Source organism: Anomaloglossus baeobatrachus, chromosome 4, assembly GCF_048569485.1.
Source record: "Anomaloglossus baeobatrachus isolate aAnoBae1 chromosome 4, aAnoBae1.hap1, whole genome shotgun sequence".
NCBI lineage: Eukaryota > Metazoa > Chordata > Amphibia > Anura > Aromobatidae > Anomaloglossus > Anomaloglossus baeobatrachus.
In genome coordinates this window covers 440,897,371-440,918,985 of record NC_134356.1, presented here as the reverse complement: position 1 = coordinate 440,918,985, position 21,615 = coordinate 440,897,371, and the positions used below count along the sequence as shown (strand labels likewise).

At 49.4% G+C, this 21,615-nt stretch overlaps 1 protein-coding gene across 2 annotated transcripts in view; it reads left to right on the top strand.

The window, feature by feature from the left end:
- Positions 1 to 21,615, top strand: part of TLN2 (talin 2) — a 406,458-nt gene that overhangs the window by 263,643 nt on the left and 121,200 nt on the right. For both annotated transcript variants that reach the window (XM_075345523.1, XM_075345524.1), the window contains exons 24-27: positions 26 to 139; positions 2,480 to 2,614; positions 2,692 to 2,820; positions 11,259 to 11,361. In XM_075345523.1, coding sequence (XP_075201638.1) covers positions 26 to 139; positions 2,480 to 2,614; positions 2,692 to 2,820; positions 11,259 to 11,361 — 481 coding nt within the window. The remainder of the gene's footprint in view (positions 1 to 25; positions 140 to 2,479; positions 2,615 to 2,691; positions 2,821 to 11,258; positions 11,362 to 21,615) is intronic.

The window sequence follows — 21,615 nt, the reverse complement described above, 5'->3', positions numbered from 1 at the left end:
AACATTTGTTACCTTTGTTTCCCAGGCGGTGGCTGACCACATTCCCCAGCTTGTGCAAGGTGTAAGAGGCAGCCAAGCTCAGGCTGATGATCTGAGTGCTCAGCTAGCTCTAATTGTCTCCAGCCAGAACTTTCTACAGGTGAAACACGTCTACTCTGTGGCACAGTTATTCTAGCGGGATGTTCACTATGTATAAGGCTATATGCAGATGACCGTTTTTCTTTTTGGTTTTTTTTCCCTCCATACAAGAAAATCGGAACTCTGGGCGCACTCTCTGGGCGCACTCTCTGGGCGCACTCTCTGGGCCCACCCTCTGGGCCCACCCTCTGGGCCCACCCTCTGGGCCCACCCTCTGGGCCCACTCTCTGGGCCCACTCTGATCCAATTTTCTTAGATGTAGAAAAGATAGAATCAAAATTTCTCTATTTTGTCCATTCTGTCAGTCTGAAAATTGCACTGCACTGAAATGTCAGGGTGGTCCGATTTTTAAATTTTTTTTTTTTTTTTTCACGGACCCATTGACTTGCATGGCCGAGTGTGAGCTGATTTGCAAAGACAACTCTGACACAATTCTTTTTTCCTCGTCATACTCCGTCCAAGGAAAAAATCAGACTTGTGCACAGTCTCATAGAATAACATTGGTCCAAGTCTGGTGTGATCTTTTGTAGGATCACACTCGGACTGCAAATACAGTCGTCTGCACCTAGCTGTAAACTGCGTATTACAGTACCAGCGTTGTGGATGAGGGTTTATAAAATCTGATTCACATTCTGCAGAATAAATTCTGGGTGTAAATTGCATTTATGTTTCTATTTTTACCCAGAGGTGTGCACAGCTGTAAAATAACATACAGTAATATTCTCCCATCCTTGCCTTCCCAGGTCATTTTTTGCCTCTTCAGCCATTTTTGTTAGGTTGCAGCAATAACATCACCTATGCTGTGAACATCGCTGCTGCTTTCAATCACTGATCTCAGAAGCTGGTGCAGTCTACAGCTGAAAAGCTGCTGAGCTTGGTGATCGGCTGCAGCGGTGGTGTTCACAGCAGAGGTGATGTCATCACTCCAGCTGATCAATAAGAGTGTCAAACTGACACTTAGTGCAAATGAATATCCCCTAACCCTTGTAAGCATGGCAGTGCCTTATATGAAACTTCGGCTTGCCATTTATTGCGGTCTAGTTCACACTTTCAGCCCTAAGAGAACCAGTTTGCATTGTCCGTCCCAATAAATCTGCTGTGTTCAGAGGCTCTATGTTAATCAGTTTTAAATTCTTGAAATTAAAGAGGAGAAGCAACAATGGACCTGATGGGGTGGGGGGACCTCATTGCGTTTATTTTACGTGTTTGAAGACCTATTGGCCCCCAAAAATTGAAGAGGAACAGCCTCCTTTAGGGTTAATAGTTTCCCTATAAAGCAATCGGGTTGTGTATTTATTTGTATATAATAATGCAGTATACATGTTAGTACAGCAAACTGAAAAATAGCTTCTTCCAAGTTTGTTCATTTTCCAAAATTGCCATCTCCTTTTGGGTTTGGTCAGGCTATGTGCTTGATTTATAAAATGTGTTCGGATGAGAGGTACGTCATGCTATCAGCGATTGCTTTTTGTAAGCGTTGATGCTGTAATATTGTGGACTCCCCAGGGCACGTAGCCTTCCTCTGAATTCATTTGTCAGTAATCGCTCTGGGTTCTGAGTCACTGCGACGTCTTTTCAGATGTGGCATGCGTCCTACACTGCGCTTTTATAGATTCATTTAGGCCTCAACTAAAATCCTTTGCAAATAAATACTGTAGGGCTCACAGAGCACAAAACAATAGAGCAGTATGGTACAGTATACTAACTATTGTGCTGCACATTGGCCCACACAGTCACCTACGAAGAGTAAGGCTGTGTGCACCCAGTGCGTTTTGATGCTTTTTTTTTTTTTGCCAATCCTGATGCCAGCAAAGTCAATGAGAATCCTGAAGTGTAGGGCACACGTTGCGTTTTTTTCTCCTTGCAGATTTGGTGCAGAAAATAATCTGCAGCGTGTCCAGTTCTTTTAGAGTTTTTGCATGTGTTTTTCACCATTGAAAGCAATAAAAACAATGCATCAGAAACTACTGTTTTGCTCTGTGTTTTTCCTTCCAAGATATGCAGAAATGATGCAGAAATTTCTGCAACCAAATACTACATCTGATTGTCTCCTCTTTAAATCACAATAATGATTTCTAAAACAAATATTGTGTCCTTCATTCTATATAAATATGATCCCAGTTAATATAACCCTATGTTCACCTATGGGCCCCCCAAAAATTAAAAGGGAAAACCCCTTTGAGCTTTAGTCATTTCCCCATTTGACCGCTTTGGGTTGTATTGATTGTATAGTATACTGCACTATACATGTTAAGGGCTAAGGTAAAAGAAAATTAATTGCCATATTCCAATATAATTAGTATATTTTACAAAATTAATCATTTCTTAATATTTACTACAGCCTGGAAGTAAGATGGTTGCTTCTGCCAAAGCTGCTGTGCCCACTGTGACCGATCAAGCGGCGGCCATGCAGCTAGGCCAGTGCGCCAAGAACCTGGCCACGAGCTTGGCAGAGCTGCGCACTGCTACGCAGAAGGTGAGAAACGGAAGCTTATGCTCCTGTATATAGAATTGATGACTGATGAGATAACTTTTTATCATCCCATTACCTAGGCTCATGAAGCGTGTGGCCCTATGGAAATAGATTCTGCACTGAACTCCGTCCAAACGCTTAAGAATGAATTGCAGGATGCAAAGATGGCAGCTACAGATGGGCAGCTGAAGCCCCTACCTGGGGAGACGGTAAATAATACCCTTCTGAAGACACAGTTTTGTAGGGTAATCCCATTGTCTGAAGTGTCAGCCATGATGTAGTATATACATTCCTATCAGTTGGCATGGGCCTAATGTTCTTTATTATAGGATTTTGCACAGTGTATTTGCTATAGGTTAAATTACAGAAGGACCCATCTATCATAGTATGTCCCTGGGTATTTGTATTGGAATTAATATGGAGGTGTTTGCCTGTTTCCTCAGAGCAGAATGTTAGAAGCTTGTTTCCAATATGCGAACATAATAGCTGTAATACAAAGAACACGACTAAACGCTAGTCCTTGGAAAAAATCCTATTCTCCCAGAATTGATTTGCACCGGGCATTCACAGTAATGGGTAATGTTTCTGGCTCGGACGTTGCTGGATCTGTATACTACACCTAGGTCCCTGTTCACATTTGCTGTTTCTAACATTTAATTAGGTCAAAATGTTGATGTTACTTTATAGTTACATGGCATGGAGCCTCGCTGTATACAATTCAGAAAAAATAAAACTGTTGTGTGGCTGGATATCTCCATTATCATCGGCAGGGAATATTCAAGCTGAGATTATCCCACCTAAGAAACATATGGTTGCTTCTCATACATGAGTTTCCTATAAAAGTGATTCTAAGAAAATTCCCTACAGGTATTTCTTGCCATATACTCTTCTGCAGGAGCAATGGAGTATTAAGTAACTCATGGACAGGCCGGGTTCACTGCAGTGGGGGCTGCTGTTTCTTAGGGGATCGATATATGTATATATAGTGCACGGTCAGGCTAGATCTTATCGTCATGTCTGTACCTCTGTGTATTAGTATGCTGTTGTACTGTGTGAATAATGCTGCTATACCTGTTAGATAGTTATTGATCGAACAGCTGAGACATTACAAACACATGCCTACTCATCTCCTCTGAGCAAATACGAAAAAATGAGCCGGAGCGTGAGTTGGTACACATGCATGTTATAAGCGCAAGTTCACACTGGCCATGAAACAAAGAAAACCCAAAATAAGAATAATATGAACATATACCCTGCTGTAACTAAATAAAAGCATAGTGCATATAAATAAACATAGGGGACTTGGTAAACACTATTTCTTTGTCGCTCCATTGGGAGACCCAGACAATTGGGTGTATAGCTTCTGCCTCCGGAGGCCACACAAAGTATTACACTTTAAAAAGTGTAACCCCTCCCCTCTGCCTATACACCCTCCCGTGGACCACGGGCTCCTCAGTTTTATGCTTTGTGTGGAAGGAGGCACACATCCACTCATGCATTCTCATACATAGTTATGTCGGATGGAAGAAAAGAGGTCCCCGATGGGGTCCCCGGTATGTTCCCTTCTCACCCCACTAAGTCGGCGGTGTTGTTAAGGTTGAGGTACCCATTGCGGGTACGGAGGCTGGAGCCACATGCCGTCTCCTTCATCATCCCTTATGCGGCTCTGGGAGAAGTGGGATCCTATGCGGTCATCCATGTGCTGGGACCGTGCTCCATCCGCAGCCCCTAGTGGAACCTGCCGGACCGGAGCTTCTTCATCCCCAGGGACCGGGCCCTGCAACTTGAAGGTACTCTGTATCCTCATGTGGGGACTGTACAGGGGTCGCACCTTCTCCCCGGAAGCCGTGGTGGTTCCGTCCGTTGTCTTTTCGGCGGACTTCCGCGCCGACCGTGCCTGCTTGTCGGGCGCGGCCTTAAATTTAGCCCCCAGCTTCGCCGCGACCTAGTCCTAAAAAATACCGCCCCCGAGCCTGCCTGTCAGGGGTAAGGGCGGGATTACCGACATGACGTCGGCCTTGAGGGCTGGAGCATCCTGCATGTCTCCCTCCCCCCTCATTGACCACTTGGGGACTCCAGATTCCCGCTCTCTGCTAGCGCCGCCCTCGGCTCCACTCCCCCCCTGAGAGCTCCGGCGGCCATTTTTAGCATTCTGCCGGTGGATGCTATTCAGCAGCAAGGCTCTGCAGCTTCGGGGGATCCACGACAGGGAATCTGGAGGACACACTCCGCTCGTGAGCGGTTGGTAAGCCACACCGGTCACCCGGTGCTGGTCCCCCTAAGGTGCCGGGAAAAAAAAAATATATATATCTAATATATATATATATATATATCTATATAATAGATATATATATCTGTTCGGAAAGGCGGTATACCCTTTTCCCATATACCCTCAGTGGTCACTCTCCTAAGAGACAACAGCATGTCGTCCACAAGGAGCAAAGCTACTAAGGCACAGATTTTTTTCGCGGCCTGTACCTCTTGTGGGGCTATGTTGCCTGCGGGATCCACCTACCCTCACTGTGATCAATGCTCGACTCCTGCCACGCTTGCTCAACCGGAGCCTAGGGCAATTGTAGGCCCCTCGGCTCAGGTAGATCCCCCTGCTCCCCCTGAGCAGGCTGCAGGGACAGAGTCACCGGCGTTGGCCTCTTTCGCTGAGAAACTCTGTCACTTTCTCAATCCATTGCACAGTCTATGGACAAATGGTCATCTAAGCTGGTTGAGGCATTGCAGTCCAGACTGGGCTCTTCACAGGCCCCGGTCCCTGTTAGTTTGTCTCCTCCAGGCCCTTCTCGGTCCGCGCCGCAGCGCGCTCCCAGGATAGCCCCTAGGTCCCAGGCGGAGGACTCCTGCCCAGATCGCAGCCCCAGACCTGCTAAGCGGCCTCGCTGGGATTCTTCCCCGGCCTCCTCACGCTGCTCTGGATCCCAGTTTGAGGACTCTCAGGAAGACGAGGCGGACGTGGGAGCTCAGGGCTCTGACCCTGACTTCGCCCTTAACCTTGATACCCCTGAGGGGGACGCCTTAGTAAATGATCTTATCTCGTCCATCAACCAGGTGTTGGATCTCTCACCACCACCTCCTCCTGCAGAGGAGTCGGCTTCTCAGCAGGAGAAACACCAATTTCGATTCCCCAAACGTACGCGCAATACGTTTTTTGATCACTCTAACTTCAGGGACGCTGTCCAGAAGCCCAGAGCGGTCCCGGACAAGCGCTTTGCTGAACGGCACACTGACACGCGTTATCCCTTTCCACCTGAAGTCGTTAAGGGCTGGGCACACTCTCCCAAGGTGGATCCTCCAGTCTCTAGATTGGCTGCTAGGTCCGTTGTGTCTGTTGCCGATGGCTCATCCCTGAAGGATGCCACTGACAGACAGATAGAGCTCTTGGTGAAGTCTATTTATGAGGCCACGGGCGCGTCTTTTGCCCCGGCCTTTGCGGCTGTGTGGGCTCTCCAAGCAATCTCTGCATGTCTGACTGAGATTAATGCTGTCACGCGGAATTCTGCTCTGCATGTGTCTTCCTTGACCTCTCAGGCATCAGCATTTTCGTCCTACGCCATGAACGCCGTCCTGGACTCCGCTAGCCGTACGGCTGTAGCATCCGCTAACTCCGTGGCAGTCCGCAGGGCCATGTGGCTGCGCGAATGGAAAGCAGACTCTGCTTCCAAAAGGTTCTTAACTGGTTTGCCTTTTTCTGGCGAAGGTTTGTTTGGCGAACGGTTGGATGAGATTATTAAGGAATCCTCGGGAAAGGACTCCTCCTTACCCCAGTCCAAACCTAAGAGACCTCAGCAGAGAAAAATCCAATCGAGGTTGCGGTCCTTTCGTCCCTCCGCCAAGCCCCAATCCTCTTCGTCCAACCGGCCGGAGAAAGGCCAGAGGAACTCCTATGCGTGGCGGTCCAAGTCACGCCCCCAAAAGGCCGCAGGAGGCACTGCCTCAAAGACGGCCTCCTCATGACTCTCGGCCTCATCTAGCCACATCCTCGGTCGGTGGCAGGCTCTCCCGCTTTGGCGACGCCTGGTGGCCATACGTTCAAGACCGATGGGTGAGAGACATTCTGTCTCATGGTTACAGGATAGAGTTCAGCTCTCGACCTACGGCTCGTTTTTTCAGAACCTCCCCACCCCCCGCACAGGCCGATGCACTTTTTCAGGCAGTGGACGCTCTAAAGATAGAAGGAGTTGTGATTCCCGTTCCCCTTCAGGAACGTGGTCGCGGATTTTACTCCAACTTGTTCGTGGTGCCAAAAAAGGACGGGTCATTCCGTCCCGTTCTGGACCTCAAGCTGCTCAACAGACATGTGAGAACCAGACGGTTTCGGATGGAATCTCTCCGCTCGGTCATTGCCTCAATGTCACAAGGAGACTTCCTAGCATCGATCGACATCAAGGATGCTTATCTCCATGTGCCGATCGCACCCGAACATCAACGTTTCCTGCGTTTCGCCATCAGGGACGAACACCTCCAGTTCGTCGCATTGCCCTTCGGCCTGGCGACAGCCCCACGGGTTTTCACCAAAGTCATGGCATCCGTCGTGGCGGACCTGCACTCTCAGGGCCACTCGGTGATCCCATACTTGGACGATCTCCTAGTCAGGGCCCCTTCTCGGTTGGCGTGTCAACAAAGTCTTACCGTCACTCTGGCGACTCTCCAGCAGTTCGGGTGGATCATCAATTTCCCGAAATCCAAGTTGACGCCGACCCAATCACTGACTTACCTCGGGATGGAGTTTCATACCCAGCCAGCGTTAGTCAAGCTACCGCGGGACAAACAGCTTTCTCTGCAGGCGGGGGTGCAGTCACTTCTTCGGAGTCAGTCACACCCCTTAAGGCGCCTCATGCACTTCCTGGGGAAGATGGTTGCAGTGCCGTTCGCGCAATTCCATCTACGGCCACTCCAATGGGACATTCTTCGCAAATGGGACAAGAGTTCGGCTTCCCTCGACAAGAACATCTCTCTTTCACTTGCAACCAAAACATCACTTCAGTGGTGGCTCCTACCCACATCTATGTCTCGGGGAAAATCCTTCCTCCCCCCAACCTGGGCCGTGGTCACCACGGACGCGAGCCTGTCAGGTTGGGGAGCGGTTTTTCTCCACCACAGGGCTCAAGGAACCTGGACTCCAATAGAATCGTCCCTTCAGATCAATATTCTGGAGATAAGGGCAGTATATCTAGCCCTATTGGCTTTCCATCGGTGGCTGGAGGGCAGGCAGATCCGAATCCAGTCGGACAACGCCACTGCCGTCGCCTACATCAACCACCAAGGCGGCACTCGCAGTCGTCAAGCCTTTCAGGAAGTCGGGCGGATTCTGCAGTGGGTGGAAGTCACAGGCTCCACCATCTCCGCAGTTCACATCCCGGGCGTGGAAAACTGGGAAGCAGATTTTCTCAGTCGTCAGGGCATGGACGCGGGGGAATGGTCTCTTCACCCAGACGTGTTTCGAGAGATCTGTCGCCGCTGGGGAACGCCGGACGTCGATCTCATGGCGTCACGACACAACAACAAGGTCCCGGCCTTCATGGCACGGTCTCAGGATCACAGAGCTCTGGCAGCGGACGCTCTGGTCCAGGATTGGTCGCAGTTTCGACTGCCATATGTGTTTCCCCCTCTGGCGATGCTGCCCAGAGTACTACGCAAGATCCGGTCCAACTGCCGTCGCGCCATTCTCGTCGCTCCAGACTGGCCGAGGCGGTCGTGGTATCCGGATCTGTGGCATCTCACGGTGGGTCAACCGTGGGCGCTTCCAGACCGCCCAGACTTGCTGTCACAAGGGCCGTTTTTCCATCTGAATTCTGTGGCCCTCAACCTGACTGTGTGGCCATTGAGTCCTGGCTCCTAGCGTCTTCAGGGTTATCTCAGGATGTCATTGCCACCATGAGACAAGCCAGGAAGCCAACGTCCGCCAAGAGCTATTACAGGTCTTGGCAAATCTTCTTATCCTGGTGCTCTGATAACGGTTTTCCTCCATGGCCGTTTGCTTTACCCACATTTCTTTCATTCCTACAATCTGGAATGGACAAGGGTTTGTCCCTTGGCTCTCTCAAGGGCCAAGTGTCAGCGCTCTCCGTGTTTTTTCAAGAGCGTCTAGCCAGGCTTCCGCAGGTCCGCACGTTCCTGCAGGGGGTTTGCCACATGGTCCCACCTTACAAACGTCCGTTGGAACCTTGGGATCTTAACAGGGTTCTGACGGCTCTTCAAAAGCCGCCTTTTGAGCCGCTGCGGGATGTCTCTCTCTCCCGTCTTTCTCAGAAGGTGGCCTTCCTGGTGGCAGTCACATCACTTCGGAGAGTGTCTGAGCTTGCAGCGCTGTCATGCAAAGCCCCCTTCCTGGTTTTCCACCAGGATAAGGTGGTTCTGCGTCCTGTCCTGGAATTTCTCCCTAAGGTGGTATCCCCTTTTCATCTAAATCAGGATATCTCCTTGCCTTCCTTTTGCCCTAATCCAATCCACCAGTGTGAAAAGGATTTGCACTCTTTGGATCTAGTGAGAGCACTCCGGTTCTACGTGTCTCGCACGGCGCCCCTGCGCCGTTCAGACGCGCTCTTTGTCCTTGTCGCTGGCCAGCGTAAGGGCTCTCAGGCCTCCAAGTCAACCTTGGCTCGGTGGATCAAGGAACCGATTCTCGAGGCCTACCGTACTTCTGGGCTTCCACTTCCTTCAGGGTTGAAAGCCCATTCTACCAGAGCCGTAGGTGCGTCCTGGGCTTTGCGGCACCAGGCGACTGCTCAGCAGGTGTGTCAGGCAGCTACGTGGTCTAGTCTGCACACTTTCACGAAGCACTATCAAGTGTATACCTATGCTTCGGCAGACTCCAGTCTAGGTAGGCGAGTCCTCCAGGCGGTGGTTGCCCACCTGTAAGAGGGGGCCGTTTTCGGCTCTTTTTATTGAGGTATTCTTTTACCCACCCAGGGACTGCTCTTGGACGTCCCAATTGTCTGACTCTCCCAATGGAGCGACAAAGAAAAAGGGAATTTTGTTTACTTACCGTAAATTCCTTTTCTTCTAGCTCCTATTGGGAGACCCAGCACCCACCCCTTTGCCCTTCGGGCTGGTTGTTCTTTTGTGTACACATGTTGTTGATGTTGATATGTTCTTATGGTTCATGGTCTTCAGTTCTCCGAACATCCTTCGGATTGAATTTACCCTAGACCAATTTTTAAGTTTTCTCCTTCCTGCTTTTGCACCAAAACTGAGGAGCCCGTGGTCCACGGGAGGGTGTATAGGCAGAGGGGAGGGGTTACACTTTTTTAAAAGTGTAATACTTTGTGTGGCCTCCGGAGGCAGAAGCTATGCACCCAATTGTCTGGGTCTCCCAAGGTGTACAGAAATTGGGACAGTACCTAACACACTCTAGTATTAAAACCATTGCATCCCATGGCTGTGTGCCTATAGTTGGGACCCAACAAATCTCTGCCCTTATTCAGATTGAGGTGTGTTTTGACACATGGTAAGGTTTTAACATTAGAGAGTGTTCGGTGCCGTCCTGATTTGAGTACACCTTGTTACGATGGGATGACTTTATACTTTATTGATCAAAAATAGGGTTTACAAAGTACCCTATGTTTATTTATGTGCAGTATGCATTTATTTAGTTACATCAGGGTATATGTTCAAATTATTCATCTCATCTGAGCTTCTAAAAGAAAAAAAAGTAAAGTAAGCTGCTGCGGCGGTGGCTTCTCATGGCAGAGAACAGTAGGATCGAGCATGCTAAAACCATGAATCCCTGACCGTTCTTTATCCCAATATTAGGGGAGAGTTTGGACACCAATCCCCCCCCCCCCCATGAACATTCTACCAAAAGTGACCGGTTTGGTTACCATTCTTCTAAGGCCCCCTTCACACGTCAGTGATTCTGGTACATATGACGCCGTTTTTATACGTACCAGAATCACAGACATGTGCACAACCATTAAAATCAATGGGTCTGCTTATATATCCGTGTTTACACAAGGACCGTGTGTCCGTATGGAGCACATGCGTGTCCGTGTTCCGCATAGAGACAAGTCCATTTTTCTCCGGCAGCACTGATGTCACACGGCCCGCACACTGATTTGATTCATGTGACAGCAGTGTGACACGTATTGGAGAAAACATGTGTCTTTTAAATAAAATTAATTTCTATACTCGCCTGTCTCCAGTGCTGCTGTCACTTGCTTCATGACCCGCTCATTATGCTCATTGCATATTCACTGCACCGTGGACCCGGAAGCAAGTGTCTCCACAGCGCTGGAGACATCAGCACCACGGACAGCAGCGCAGAGGACAAGTGGGTAAAAAGTTCCTGATCTCCATGTGCTATCACAGATATCACACAGAGAACACACATGTGCCAAAATCACAACACGCAGTGCCATATGCAACTTCCACACGTCCGTGAAAAAATGTGTTGTCCATGGACATGTGAATGAGACCTAACCTGTACGGCCACCATATAGAATGGTAGTTAATCTGAAAGCGTCTTTGTATTGTTATTGAAGGCAACGTGACAGATTGAAAAAGCAATATTTTAAATTTGCTTTTTACAGAGAAGAGTCAGTAAATTGTAAGTAAGTCAGAGTAAGTCAGTAAATTGTTATCACTAATGAATTGCCTATAAGAAATCTCATGTCCCTTTAACTATGTGAATTTTCAGCTGGAGAAGTGTGCTCAGGACCTCGGCAGCACATCCAAGACCGTGGGCTCCTCCATGGCCCAGCTGCTGACCTGTGCAGCTCAGGGGAATGAACACTACACAGGTAGGAATGGCTCCATTTCTATTAATGCTATCCAATATGCATCATCTGTTTGTGAAATGTGCTCATTATCCACTATCCATTAGAGACCATCTTTCATTATCTGTTGAAATGTGAATGGTTGTCATAGTGGGATGTCTTTATTTCTGCTGGAAGTTCATAACCTGCTCATCGTTGGGTACAATACAGAATGGAAAGCAAATGTTTTTCTTGTAGAATTGTCCTTTATTTCAGCTATAAGTGGGAAAAAAGGTTTAATGTGAATAAAAAAAGGCACTTAAATGCAGCATGTTAAAACCAGTTTTATAAAAGATAAAGACCCCAAGTACTTTACCCTCCTGTCTGATGGTCCCCATATACATTTAGTTGCAGTTTTCTGAGCCCTTTAAAGTGTATGGAGCCTCCCGACTCGCCCCCTACAGCGGGAGGTAAGGATCGGGCATTTTGAAATCAAATACTGTCCCTTTTGTTATTCGGGAATTAAGCTACTGCCAAAGCATTCTGCCAGTGGCTTTCATTTTTCCCTCCATTAAAAATGGATAAACTCTTGGCACAGACAAAATGTCATGTGTTGCCGGTTAAGGAGGGATGGCAATTTTATATGTACAATTTAAAGGGGTTTTCCAGGCTCTAGAAAAATTTCTGCAGTCACTTTTACGTGAATGTAGATTACTGAATCGTGACCGTGCGCAATGCACACACCCTCATGAGTTCCCTGTATTTCCAGCAGGATTGGACTGTCACACAACCGTAGTATGTATTTTGTGTTGTTTCAGTCAGGAGCCGACTAGATTTGTATCCTTTTCTCTCATAAGAACATTGAAAGATGCAAATGAGAACCTCTTTGGCATGTGATCGCAACTATGCAATTTGCATTCTTGGGATCACATGACTGCACACTCCTGCTGGCACTGCAGGGAAATAATGATGGTGTGCGCATTGCACACTGTCAGAATTCAGCTATTTGTAGTCACATCGTGTGAGCCCGTAAAACCCCTTTAATCTTTAGGAGTCTTCTGTGTCCTGATACACCCTCACTTTCCTCCAACCCCTCCCAGATCATCTAGAGGGACATCCTTGAAGGGCACTGCACCCTAAACAAGCATAGTTACTTACAAGTGGGAAAAGTGATAAATTAGATAATACATAGGTTATTCCATAAAGTTATAGTAGATGCATGTACCACTGATGGTGCCACATCTGTCTCAAGTACAGGGCATGATCATTTGTTGCTGTTGGTCAAGAAGAGGCCGGAATTTTTATACAAATTGGAATTTCAAGCATCACTCCACTGACAGCACTGAGTGTTAGCTCCCTGATCAATGCAGGTCTCATTCCTCGGATATGTATCTGCTATACGTAGTTAGGATTTGAAAAATGGAGATGTGTACGGAATAGAGTAAACAAAACATAGTGTAAAACCCTAATGGAGGAGAATAAAGAAACAATCAATGGTGCTCACTTGTCAGGATTGTGTGAGACACAACTGCTATGAAAGCATGAAATGCCAGCTGCCATTGACCCGTGGCTGGGGGGAAAAAAGCCACCAGAAGAAATCGACCAAAGTGAACAGATGCTCAGATGGGTTGCGCTGATGAAATAAAATTCTACATACGTATGTACACTGACAATCAAAAGGGTAACAATGTTTTAACCTTTTGATTATCAGGCTCCATATCTAATCATCCACTACGGCTTTGAACGTTAGACTACCATCATTTTATAGACAATCATCTTAATTATTTTATACTTAAATTTGACTTGCAACTGTTTATCTTATGATTAATAATCTTTATTTCTATAGCGCCAACATATTCCGCAGCGCTTAACAATTCAGGAGGATCATATACAAACAAGTAACAGTTATAGAAAATACAATATTTAGAGGGGAAAAAAGACAACCCTGGCCGTGAGAGCTTACAATCTACAATGAGATGAAGGGGGGGGGGGCAAGGTACAAGTGCTTATTTACAATGACAATCCGGCCATCTCAAGGAAATGGGGGATAGATAATGGCTTCTTGGACTTGTTGGCCAGAACCTTGAGATGCATTTGGGTGCCTTGGAGTTCTGAGAAGGCGTGGAGGGATTATGTGAATTTAGTTAGGCTATGGAGTGTGATAGGCCGCCCTAAAAAGATACGTTTGTAGGGTGCGTCTGAAGCTGAGTAAGTTGTGATTCATCCTAACTTCTTGGGTTAGAGCGTTCCAGAGGATTGGTGCTGCTCGAAAGAAGTCTTGGATTCGGAAGTGGGAGGTTCGAATTAGTGTGGATGTTAGTCGAAAGTCATTTGCAGAGTGTAGAGAACGGGTGGGGTGACAGACAGAGAGGAGGGTGGAGATGTAGGAGGGTGCCGCACTGTGGAGAGCTTTGCGGGTGAGAACAAGCAGTGTGAATTGGATCCTGTGATATATGGGCTCGCACAGAGCAGAGGCATCCGAGTAGTGGTTAGCCATATAGATGACCCTGGCTGCTGCATTAAGGATGGACTGTAGAGGAGAGAGTCTAGTTAGGGGGAGACCAATTAATAGAGAGTTACAGTAGTCAAGGCGAGAGTGGATCAGGTCCACGGTGAGGGTTTTTGTAGTTTCCATTGTGAGAAAGGGGTGGTTTCTAGAGATGTTCTTGAGGTGCAAAAAGTTGAGACTCAGAATGGTGTTCCAGACGTTATTTCTTGATTGGTTTGTAGTCTTTAGTTTGTGAACCCGGCCCCACCCACGCCTATTGCCAGTCCACATTATACGCATATATAGCCTGGGTCTCAGCTTTCCATACACGGTAAGTTTTTTAACTGCATGAGAGGACACACACTAGCTAGGGACCCCAACGTAGAGAAATACTTTGGTGTAGTGTTGGGGCTCTGTTGCATTGATCAATTCAGTAGCTAAATTTCTCTTGATTCATATGTTCATGGCAGTAATGCAGATTCCATTTTTCACATTTTCACTCTTACATATAGCTATTGGATTTTTCATGTCAATATTCACACAGCAGTTTCTGCTTTTCATATATTCCCCTTACATAGTCACTGGTGTGTATACCTTCTCTCCATAAAGTATAACAGCCAGACAGCGGGCCTGCTGCCTAGGACTTATCGTTGTGCCACAATTAGATTGGTTATGCAGATTTTTGTCATGTCTCTACATTGTTACTGTTTTTCTCCTGGTGGGGGGAAAATCTTTTTCTTCGTCGCTCCATTGGGAGACCCAGACGATTGGGTGTATAGCTACTGCCTCCGGAGGCCACACAAAGCATTACACTAAAAAGTGTAAGGCCCCTCCCCTTCTGGCTATACACCCCCAGTGGGATCACTGGCTCACCAGTTTTCGGCTTTGTGCGAAGGAGGTCAGACATCCACGCATAGCTCCACTGTTTAGTCAGCCGTAGCTGCTGACTATATCGGATGGAAGAAAAGAGGGCCCATATGGGGCCCCCAGCATGCTCCCTTCTCACCCCACTGGTGGTTTGTAAGGTTGAGGTACCTATTGCTGGTACGGCGGCTGGAGCCCACATGCTGTTTTCCTTCCCCATCCCCCTGAGGGGCTCTGAGGAAGTGGGATCTTACCGGCCCCAAAGCCCTGAGGCCGGGCTCCATCCACAGACCCATTGAACCTGCTGGATGTGGAGCGGGAGTGCCGTTCAGGGACATGGCCCTGCACCATTCAGGTACTCTGTGTCCCCGTACACACAGGCACAGCACACTCCAGACTTGCTGGGTGTGCTAGTGCGCCGGGGACAGTAAAGGGTTACAGTCACTGCAGCCTAGCTGAGTGACTTTATTTATTGGGAACTACCGCGCCGGACGCTCCGGGAGCGGCGGCGCGGCTGGGACTTGTAGTGCGCCGGGGACTTAGCGCCGACCGCGCTTTTACGGCGGCGGCGCTTATAAATCCAGTCCCCGGCTTTTGCGGCCTAGCTCCGCTTCGTTCCCGCCCCCACCCTGTCAATCAGGGTAGGGGAGAGACGCTGTACAATCAGCAGCGCCGAGGGCTGGAGCCTTATTTACATGCTCCAGCCCTCTCACTGGACACTGTGGGACGCCGGTTTCCCGCTCTGACTAGGGGCACGCCCACGGCCCGCCCCTACTCACACGAGCTGGAGAAGGACGCCGGCAGCCATTCCTGCAGTCCGAGCTGAGAGAACGGACTCTGGGCAACCAGGCACAGGACTAGGGCGACCACACACCCGCTTATAGGCGGGCGGTAAGCGGCACCTGAAGTGCTGACACTAAATACCGCAGTTTGTCCATTTGTATTTTATGCTTACACTGCATAGGTCGCTATTTTTGGCTATATGCCCTCTTAGATGGCGACACATCAGCAGCAGGAAAGCATGGGTGCTAAAGCACAGGCTTTCTATGCTGCTTGTATTGCACGTACTGAGGTGTTCATGTGTATTTATGCTTGTATGCTATACACTGCACTGTACGGTCGCTAGTCTTGGCTATATTCGCCATGGAGTGGCTAGACTACAGCAGCAGAAAAGCAAGGGTGTTGAGGCACAGGTTTTTTTTTCTATGCTGCTTGTTTTGCAGGGGTTGCAGTGTTCATTTGTACTTTATGCTTGTATGCTATACATTGCACTGTACGGTCGCCATTCTTGGCTCTATAAGTCGGCAGCAGCATATAAGCAACACAGGCTTTCGATGCTGTTTTTACTGCATGTGATACTGTTCCACGGCACTGAACCCCATTGTGTGCAATGCTCCCCTGTAGCACTTGGTCAGCCGGGGTCTCTACTTGACGTGGCCAAAAGAACCACCTCTCAACCCTGTCCAAGGACAGGGACGGAGTTGCGATGGGATAGAGACTTGCAGTCCGGACAGGCCATGGGCAATCTGGAGCATTGCTCCCTGGCCACCCTCATTTGGAATAAAATCGGTGCTCCGGGGGGGGTCCCAGGACGACTCTCTGTATGATGAGGCAGACGTAGCTCATCAGGACTTTGATCCTGACACCGCTCCCACTCCGGATACACCGGATGGTGACGCCATAAGGAATGATCCTATAGCGTCCATCAATGGAATGTTGGATCTTTTCTCCCTCAGCTCCCCCAGCGGAGGAGTCAGCTTCACAGCAGGAGAAATCCCATTACAGTAGCTCAAACGTATATTGAGTATTGTTCTCGCCACGCTGACTTCAGAGAAGCAGTCCAGGAACACCACGCTTCCCAGATAAGCGTTTTCTCCAAACGTATTAAGGATACACGTTATCCTTTTCCCCCTGACGTGGTCAAGCGTTGGACCCAGGGTCCAAAGGTGGATTCTCCAATCTCCAGGCTTGCGGCTAGAGCCATAGTTGCAGTGGAGATGGGACTTCACTTACAGATGCCATTGACAGACAGATGGACTCTGGTTGAAATCTGTCTATGAGGCTATCGGCGTGTCGGTTGCTCCGGCATTCACAGCCGTATGGGCACCCTAAGCTTTTCAGCTGTTCTTGCGCAGCTGGTCTTGAGCACATGTACATCTGTGCCGCAGGGGCGTCCGTAACCTCGCAATGTCTGCATTGCGACTTACCCTATTAATGCTGTCCTGGAAGGACAGTCGAGGTTTCGGTCCTTCCCAGGCTCGGGCAGGTCCCAATTGTCCTCGTCCAAAAGGGCTGAAAAGCCTCAGAGGGGCTCAGCTTCCGGCCGGGCTCAATCACGCCCAAGGAAGGCAGCCGGAGGAACCGCTACCAAGGCGGTCTCCTCATGACTCTCAGCTCTCTCATCTCTCCGCATCCGCGGTTGATGGCAGACTCGCTCGCCTTTGGCGACATTTAGCTGCCACAGGTCACAGACCGGTGGGTGAGGGACAGTGTGCCCACGTGCACAGGACAGAGTTCTGTTCTCGTCCTCCGACTCGATTCTTCAGAACGTCCCCACCGAGCAGATGCTCTTCTGCGGGCAGAAGGAGTGGTAATCCCGGTTCCTCTTCAGGAACAAGACACGGTTTTCCTCCAAGCTGGTTGTGGTGCCAAAAAAGGATGGCTCTTTCCGTTCCGTTCTGGACCTAAAACTGCTCAACAAGCACGTGGAGGCCAGGCGGTTCCGGATGAAACCCTCCGCTCCGTCATTGCCTCAATGTCTCAAGGAAATTTCCTAGCATCAATAGACATCAAAGATGCTTATCTCCACGTGCCGATTGCTACAGAGCACCAATGTTTTTCTACGTTTCGTGATAGGAAACGACCATCTTCAGTTCGTAGCTCTGCCATTCGGGCTGGCGACAGCCCCACGGGTGTTCGCCAAGGTCATGACGGCAGTGGTAGCAGTCTTGCACTCACAGGGACACTCTGTGATCCCTTACTTGGACGATCTACTTGTCAAGGCACCCTCTCAAGAGGCATGCCAACTCAGCCTGAATGTTGCGCTGGAGACTCTCCAGACGTTCGGGTGGATCATCAACTTCTCAAAGTCAAACCTGTCTCGACCCAATCACTAACGTATCTTGGCATGGAGTTTCATACCCTCTCAGCGGTAGTGACGCTTCCGCTGGACAAGCAGCGGTCACTACAGACTGGGGTGCAGACTCTCCTTCAAGGTCAGTCGCACTCCTTAAGACGCCTCATGCACTTCCTCGGGAAGATGGTGGCGGCAATGGAGGCGGTTCCGTTTGCGCAGTTTCATCTGCATCCACTTCAATGGGACATTCTCCGCCAATGGGACGGGAAGTCAACGTCCCTGAACAGGAAAGTATCCCTTTCACAGACGGCAAGGACTCTCTGCAAGGGTGGCGTCTTCCCACCTCATTATCACAGGGAAGATCCTTCCTACCACCGTCTTGGGCGGTGGTCACGACAGACGCGAGTCTGTCAGGGTGGGGAGCGGTTTTTCTCCACCACAGGGCTCAGGGTACGTGGACTCAGCAGGAGTCCACCCTTCAGATCAATATTCTGGTAATCAGAGCAGTGTATCTTGCCCTACTAGCCCTCCAGCAGTGGCTGGAAAGAAAGCAGATCCGAATTCAGTCGGACAACTCCACAGCGGTGGCATACATCAATCACCAAGGAGGGACACGCAGTCGGCAAGCCTTCCAGGAAGTCCGGCGGATTCTGATGTGGGTGGAAGCCACGGCCTCCACCATATCCGCAGTTCACATCCCCGGCGTAGAAAACTGGGAAGCAGGCTTCCTCAGTCGCCAGGGCATGGACGCAGGGGAATGGTCCCTTCACCCGGACGTGTTTCAGGAAATCTGTCGCCGCTGGGGAAGGCCGGACGTCGACCTAATGGCGTCCCGGCACAACAACAAGGTCCCAACCTTCATGGCACGGTCTCGCGATCAAAGAGCGCTGGCGGCAGACGCCCTAGTGCAAGATTGGTCGCAGTTCCGGCTCCCTTATGTGTTTCCACCTCTGGCACTCTTGCCCAGAGTGCTACGCAAGATCAGATCCGATTGCAGCCGCGTCATACTCGTCGCCCCAGACTGGCCGAGGAGGGCGTGGTATCCGGATCTGTGGCAGCTCACGGTCGGCCAACCGTGGGCACTACCAGACCGACCAGACTTACTGTCCCAAGGGCCGTTTTTCCATCGGAATTCTGCGGCCCTGAACCTGACTGTGTGGCCATTGAGTCCTGGATCCTAGCGTCTTCAGGATTATTCCACGGGGTCGTTGCCACCATGAGACAGGCTAGGAAGCCCACGTCCGCTAAGAACCACAGACCGTGGAGGATATTCTTATCCTGGTGCTCTGCTCAGGAAGTGTCTCCCTGGCCATTTGCATTGCCTACCTTTCTTTCTTTCCTGCAATCTGGGTTAGAAAAAGGTTTGGCGCTCGGCTCCCTTAAAGGTCAGGTATCGGCGCTATCCGTCTTTTTTCAGAGGCGTTTGGCACGCCTTCCTAAGGTGCGCACGTTCCTACAGGGGGTTTGCCATATCGTTCCCCCGTACAAGCGGCCGTTAGATCCATGGGATCTGAACAGGGTACTAGTTGCCCTCCAGAAGCCGCCCTTCGAGCCTCTGAGGGAGGTTTCACTTTCTAGACTATCCCAGAAAGTGGCTTCTCTGGTAGCGATCACATCTCTTCGGAGAGTGTCTGAGCTGGCAGCGCTGTCATCCAAGACTCCCTTCCTGGTCTTCCACCAGGACAAGGTAGTGCTGCGCCCCATTCAGGAGTTTCTCCCGAAGGTGGTATCCTCTTTTCATCTTAATCAGGATATCTCCTTGCCTTCCTTTTGTCCTCATGCAGTTCATCGGTATGAGAAGGATTTACATTTGTTAGATCTGGTGAGAGCACTCAGAATCTACATTTCCCGCACGGCGCCCTTGCGCCGTTCGGATGCACTCTTTCTCCTTGTCGCTGGTAAGCGCAAAGGGTCGCAGGCTCCTAAGGCCGCCCTGGCTCGATGGATCAAAGAACCAATTCTTGAAGCCTACCGTTCTGCTGGGCTTCCGGTTCCATCAGGGCTGAAGGCCCATTCAACCAGAGCCGTGGGTGCGTCCTGGGCATTACGACACCAGGCTACGGCTCAACAGGTGTGCCAGGCAGCTACCTGGTCGAGTCTGCACACTTTCACCAAACATTATCAGGTGCATACCTATGCTTCGGCGGACGCCAGCCTAGGTAGAAGAGTCCTGCAGGCGGCAGTTGCCTCCCCGTAGGGGAGGGCTGTCTTTGCAGCTCTAACATGAGGTATTTCTTTACCCACCCAGGGACAGCTTTTGGACGTCCCAATCGTCTGGGTCTCCCAATGGAGCGACGAAGAAGAAGGGAATTTTGTTACTTACCGTAAATTCCTTTTCTTCTAGCTCCTATTGGGAGACCCAGCACCCGCCCTGTTTCCTTCGGGATTTTTGGGTTGTTTCGGGTACACATGTTGTTCATGTTGAACGGTTTTTCAGTTCTCCGATGTTACTCGGAGTGAATTTGTTTAAACCAGTTATTGGCTTTCCTCCTTCTTGCTTTTGCACTAAAACTGGTGAGCCAGTGATCCCACTGGGGGTGTATAGCCAGAAGGGGAGGGGCCTTACACTTTTTAGTGTAATGCTTTGTGTGGCCTCCGGAGGCAGTAGCTATACACCCAATCGTCTGGGTCTCCCAATAGGAGCTAGAAGAAAAGGAATTTACGGTAAGTAACAAAATTCCCTTCTTCTTCCTGTATACTGCAAGCTACGACCTGTTCTCACATTCCCTTATATAGCTCATTATGTTATTAGGTTGATTCACAAGCAAAGGTTCACAGGTTCGAATTGAGGAGCAGCCATGAAGAAGATTTCCAAAGGAAATAGAAGCAGCATCATCTACCTTAGGGTACTTTCACACATCCGGATTTTTGCTCTGCGGCACAATACGGCGTTCTGCAGAAAAACCGCAACCGGCTTTTGTAACGCCGGTTGCGGTTTTTTTTTGCATAGACTTACATTAGTGCCGTATTGTGCCGCAGGGGCTTGCGTTCGGTCCGGTTTTTGCCGCATGCGGCAGATTTAGCCGATGCGGCGGCCGGATCGAACGTGCCCTGCAACGTTTTTTGCTCCGGCAAAAAAACACCGCATCGCGCCGCATCCGGCCGCTGCGGCGCATTTTTCAATGCATGCCTATGGCGGCCGGATGCGGCGCGATGCGGCAATAACCGCATCCAGCCGCCGCATGCGGTTTTTGCCACTGCGCATGCTCAGTAGCATGCCGCAAGCGGCAAAAACCGGACGGGCCGCATGTAAAAACTTATGCAAAGGATGCGGTGTTTTCACCGCATCCGTTGCATAGTTTTCACAGCCGGATTGAGCCGCAGGGCTCAAACCGGATGTGTGAAAGTAGCCTTACCGATAGCGGTCTCTCGGCCAAGAAAAATGCTAAACTGCATCACGTTATTGCCATGACAGTTGGAAGAATACGAAATTAAGTCAGTCCATCCATTCAAAACGAAGAGGTGGACGTTAAGGAAAAATATCGGAGTCATCAATTCTGATCATCACAAAGTTTTTCCGTTTTGGCGCGACAAATATTCGCAGTGTACATGGCTTGTATGCTTCATAATAGTGAGATGAGACGTCCATACAAGCACCATACAACACACATTACACAAGTCTGGAATGGTGGCCTGAAAAAGGTGAAAAAGCCTCGACTTTAATATCATCATAAGAAACGTTGGCTCGAGATTTCAAAAAAGTGCAAAAAGAGGACAGTAGAAGATTGGAAGCGGGTGATTTGGAGCGATGAGAAGAAATCAATAGACAAAGCTCTGATGGATGTAAATGGGTCTGAAAGAAACAAGTGAAAAAGGTGCTAACAGATCGAGAAATTGAAGGTACTGTCAAATTTGTTGGAGGAAGACTGAT